Here is a 5,303-nt window from a genome sequence, read left to right as displayed (position 1 = left end):
GTTGTTGAAATATATTGTGTTTGTTTGGTAAAAAATGGTCACATTGTCTTAAAAGTGTATTAGAATGTGTGATAAATGTATTATCCATCACTAAAACTTGTATTATATGTGAATAATAAATTGTTCATTATAATATGTATTAAACTTGTACTATAAATGAATTAAAAGTGATCAAATAAAAAAAGTATTATTGCTATAAATAGTAAATATTTTTTTTATTATATCACATTTACCTAAGTTTCCCCTTTATTTACTATTCAAAGACAGATAGATAAGATTGTATCGCAAGAGAAACTCCTCTTTATTTACTATTCAAAGACGATAGATAAGAATGTTCCTCTCATACTATTTTGAGAAAGTTATAAACCACTTTTAAATATTTTTCCGACGATCATGCACAATCACACAAACACAACATGGTAGATATATTTAGAAGGGAAAAATCTCAAGCTTCATTGCATGACTAAATCTTTTGATCGGAAAAGTTACGATCCTTTTCTGACAAATTCTTATTTACAAACTTAGGCGGAGTTCCTCCATTAGGCGGGCTGTATTACAGGCGCCTAGACATAAAACGAAACATTATTCATATACCATAATATTTTTACTTATTAAAATATCATCGAAGAAATAGAAAACACAAAATGTACAGAAAGATAAGTTCTCTTTGGATAAGTTTATTGATGCCATTGATATTGTTTGGTGGTGAGATTCATGTAGGCGCTTACTTGGGCATAAGTTGGGGGAGGATGGCAACACAAAAGCTTGTTCCATCAATGATTGTGGATTTACTCTTACAAAACGGAATTTCAGAGTTGAGACTTTTTCAACCAAGCTTTCATGTTCTTGATGCTTTTGCTGACACCAATATCGGTCTCATTGTCACCTTACAAGAGAACTATTTAAAAAATGTTGTCGAGCAAAAGCAACTGGACGACTATATTCATGAACGTATCAAGGTTTATTCCGAAAAAGGAGTTAAATTCAGGTAGATGTGATGAATTTAATAATCAAAACAAGTAGATTATTGTCCTTTCATTAATCTAGATTTGAACTCGATGTTATTGATTTGTAGGTATGTGTACGTGGGGAACGAACCCTTTACAAAATCATTATACATGAAAAAACAATTTAATGGTACTATCCATTACCTGAATATGACGAGAGATGCCCTTGATAAATTCAACCTCCCAGATATCAAAGCAACAACTCCTCATTTCACGGACGTTTTAACAAATGTTACCAAGCCATCAGAAGGTGATTTTCGAGAAGACATAAAGGGGAAAATGTTGGAATTTCTCGACTGCATTAACAGAACTGGTGCCCCTTTCGTTATCCATATGTTCCCAATCTATACAGTTTATACATACGGATTTGATGTGGACTTTGCTTTCTTCAATAATAAATCCAAGTTCAAAATCGTAGATGGAAATAACACCTACACTAATCTCTTTACTTTCATGTACGATACACTTGTTTCTGCTCTAGCAAAGGAAGGTTATGGTGATATGGAGATTATTGTCGGACAAATTGGTTGGCCTACAGATGGATATGTGAGTGCAAGTGAAAAAAATGCTGAAAAATTTAACCGCGGCCTTCTTCAATATATTGCTAGGAAGGAGGGAACTCCACTACGCCCAAATAAAGATATAAATATGTATCTCCTTAGCTTAACAGATGAGAATTTGGTTGTTACAGATTACGGACCTTATCAACGACATTGGGGTGTCTATAAACACGATGGTGTACCCAAGTACAAAATTGATTTCACCCTGCAAAACCGAGATGTCAAGCCCTCGGTTGCCAAAGGTACTACTTATGTTCAATTGTGTGATCATCAAACATGGATAATTTCCTCTGCTTCATATCACATTGTTTTTCTTGCATTTAACATTTCAAAGCTACCAATATTATTTAAAACTAAAATTATGGTTGTTACCATTTTTCAAAAGCTAATTGTGTATGTCGTGTGCTTGTGCATATATACCTATATGATCGAAAGAATATGGATTACAATTTACATAGTGTCATACATCGTGTATCCTCGTTCCCATTTTATGTGGATTACATAGTGCCATATAATGACTATCTATATATATATATTGTGAAAAGGTACCGTGCGAATGCCAAACAGATGGTGTGTGTTTGATGGTAAAACGGATCACAACGAGTCCCTAGTGTTGCAAGATTACGAGTTTGCCTGTGCGAAATCAGACTGCAGTGCGTTTGGCGCTGGGGCAACGTGTGATAACCTCAGTTTCACAGAGAAGGTGTCTTATGCATATAATATGCTTTACCAAATTTCTAATCAAGATTTGCGGAAATGCAACTTATCAGGAGCAACCATAACAACAAATAATCCTTCCACTCCAGACTGCGATTTCCCAATTGAGATCTTAACTGCAGAGGTGGTGGATGGTGGAACTGGATTAACCAGGAGATACTAAATTAACTATTTTTCTACCTTTATCTATATCTATCTATCTATATACCTATTATCATCATATCATATCATATATTATTATATTATTATAAGTGAAAAAAAAAAGGTTAAAAGTTGAATTACGATTTTACCCCTACTATAAATTAAAATGTTATAGAAATATTTAATTATTTAATTTGAATATTAAATTGTATCATTTTAATAAAAATGTCAATGACTTTTGCGCTTCCTTAGATTGATTCCTAATTAAAATATCTAATTTAATAATATTTATCATCAATAGTTTATATTTATATTTAATTTATTAATCATCAAAATAATATAATAAATTACTATTATTATTATTATTATTATTATTATTAGCAAGCTTCCAAATTCAAAATTGGATTACTATCTTACTCTTTACTAAATAAAATTTTGACTAAATATCTAATCAAATAAGCTAATTACATCAATTTCCTTAAATATTATTATAAATTAAAAACTCTTACATCTTCCCCTAATTATTGAGTTTTAATTATTGTTTCTTTAACCTTCCGACTTTTAATAATATTTATCACTGGCTTTTGATATGCTCTGAACTCTGGAATCTTTTTATGAAGTCCACATTGTCTCATTGTGGAGTCCTATCCCCATTAACTTTTTCCCCTTAACAATTACATTTCATCGTTTCATTTTCTTTTTGTTTTAAGTTTTGTTCATTGATTTAGTTTTTGTATTTTCACATGTAACAAGGGATATTTTAAAAAACCATTCCAAGAAATTGTGAAAAAAAAAAAACAAGTACTAGCTGTATTTTTCATATGTCTGCGTACTCTCAATTTGTCAGTTTTTTTAAATCTATTTTTGATGTTTTAAAGTATGAATATATGATATTCATTTGGATTGTTTCTCAGCACCATCAACAAAAAAGGTAAGATTTATTATTTTGTGTTTGTTCGTTTAGTTGTCTTTATTGATTTATGAGATTTATGATTTTGTTTTGTTTATTTTTATTTTTTCACTAACTAATTATTGTTTGGCTTTCATTTGAGTTTGTGGCTAAAAAATATGATTGCCTTACTATTATTGTTGTTCTTTGGTTATGACATTGTATATTTCTATAAAGTTTACATTTTGAATTTTATTTTTCAATTAAGAAAAAGTTAAAAAATATATGAATTATTTAAAATTGTTATTTGCAAAATAAGTTATATACTAAGTATTTTGAAATAAACGTGTAACATATGTTTTTCATAGAGTATATAATATTAATCAATTTATTGGTGAAACACATATATACAAAAATAAAATATTTTATATTTTGTACTAAAAGTGAAAAACAAACAAAGTTGAAAGTTGAATTACTAAAATAACTTTAAATTGGTGATAAACATTAATACCCTTTAAATTAGTATACATATTTGAAGAATCTTTTTTTGTTTGAGTTTAATTAATAAATGATTTTTTTCATTACTTATAAGCTATCTAAAAATTTTCATTATTATTCCATTTTTTTAATTGTTCTATTACTTATATTGAGAAGCTCAAAAATCACTATCTTGATTATTCAAACTTGATAGTTATAATAATGTTGAAAAAAAATACTACCAGTCACTACATTTAGTATACATATATATTACTATTTTCTTTTCTTCAACTAATTCTTCATTAGTATCTCAATTTTTTTATTGTTGATTTTGAAGATTTTTGTTTCTGCTTATGTGTGATGCAACCTTTTTTTTATATATAATTTTACAACATAATTTTCAAAGCCTGTTTCTTATTTAGCTCACTGCGTCTCTATCATTTTATGTTTCGGCTATTTAATGAAGTATTACAACTGATAGTTTATTATTTCATATTTTTATATTTTGATTGTGCAATATTGCATTTTTCTTTTTACATTCTGCAGTCTTACTATACATTTATCTCCATTTTTTATTTACTTAATTTTTGAAAAAAAATCATGAGTTTGGGTCAAATCAAGACTCACATGACTTCTAATCGCATTTGAATTGATAAGGATGGAATTCAACATATGTATCAATTTAGTTTTAATTTTTCACGCATAATCGTTAATTTTATGGGATAAATACTTTTATTATATACATATATCTATATATGTTTGAGTATTTATTTATCCTTAAATTAGAGTATTATATATGTCAGTAAAGTAGCATCAAAGTTTGCAAGATTTTCTAATATCATGAACTTATAGTTGTTGCTCTGTATCTTCTTTCTCTTTTTTTTTCATTTTCAGTAAGTTTTGATTTTTCTTTATCATAGCACAGAAAAAGTCCAATAATATGTAGCATTTGCAATATAAAGTTTGGAATCAACGTGCAAAGCACGTTACCAAAAACTAATTTTTATAAAGAATGTATATAAATGTTGATTGATCAAAATATTCACTAAAAGTTGATCGACTTATTTGCCTTTTTGAGTTTTAAATTAAAATTTCCTTCATCCGAAAAATTACTAATGGTTATAAATGTCATTTTATATTGGGACTAAACTAGGAGCTTAACATTGAATCTATTTCAAGTAAATTAGGAGTAGGGAATTTCTACACGTTTAATCGCCAAGCATGTTGCCGCACGCCAAATGAAGTACCTAGAACTAATAAAATAAAGTCGGTCAATATTGAGACAACTCATAAAAGTCGTTTCAGGCCTAAGGGTTAAAGCTTCTTTTAAGGGATAGGATTTGTGATTCCAACAAAATATTCTTCTTTCGTTATACACTTCATAGACAAATATAAGTACAATATAATACCGGATCTACCTCAGTTCTTCACAAAGGTCTTCTATTTTCTTTTAAATTCACAAAGGTCAAGAAAATACATAAAAACTCCTCCGAACTTGACAGCATAATTTAC

At 28.6% G+C, this 5,303-nt stretch overlaps 1 protein-coding gene across 1 annotated transcript; it reads left to right on the top strand.

The window, feature by feature from the left end:
- The first annotated feature begins 644 nt into the window (after positions 1-644).
- Positions 645-2,504, top strand: LOC107019301 (glucan endo-1,3-beta-glucosidase 8-like). The gene is made up of 3 exons (XM_015219834.2): positions 645-988; positions 1,076-1,809; positions 2,113-2,504. The coding sequence occupies exons 1-3, from the start codon at positions 645-647 to the stop codon at positions 2,445-2,447; spliced, it is 1,413 nt and encodes a 470-aa protein (XP_015075320.2). The 3' UTR covers positions 2,448-2,504.
- The last annotated feature ends 2,799 nt before the right edge of the window (positions 2,505-5,303 follow it).

The sequence above is a fragment of the Solanum pennellii genome, chromosome 5, assembly GCF_001406875.1.
Source record: "Solanum pennellii chromosome 5, SPENNV200".
NCBI classification, from domain to species: Eukaryota; Viridiplantae; Streptophyta; class Magnoliopsida; order Solanales; family Solanaceae; genus Solanum; species Solanum pennellii.
This window is presented reverse-complemented; position numbering and strand designations above follow the sequence as displayed.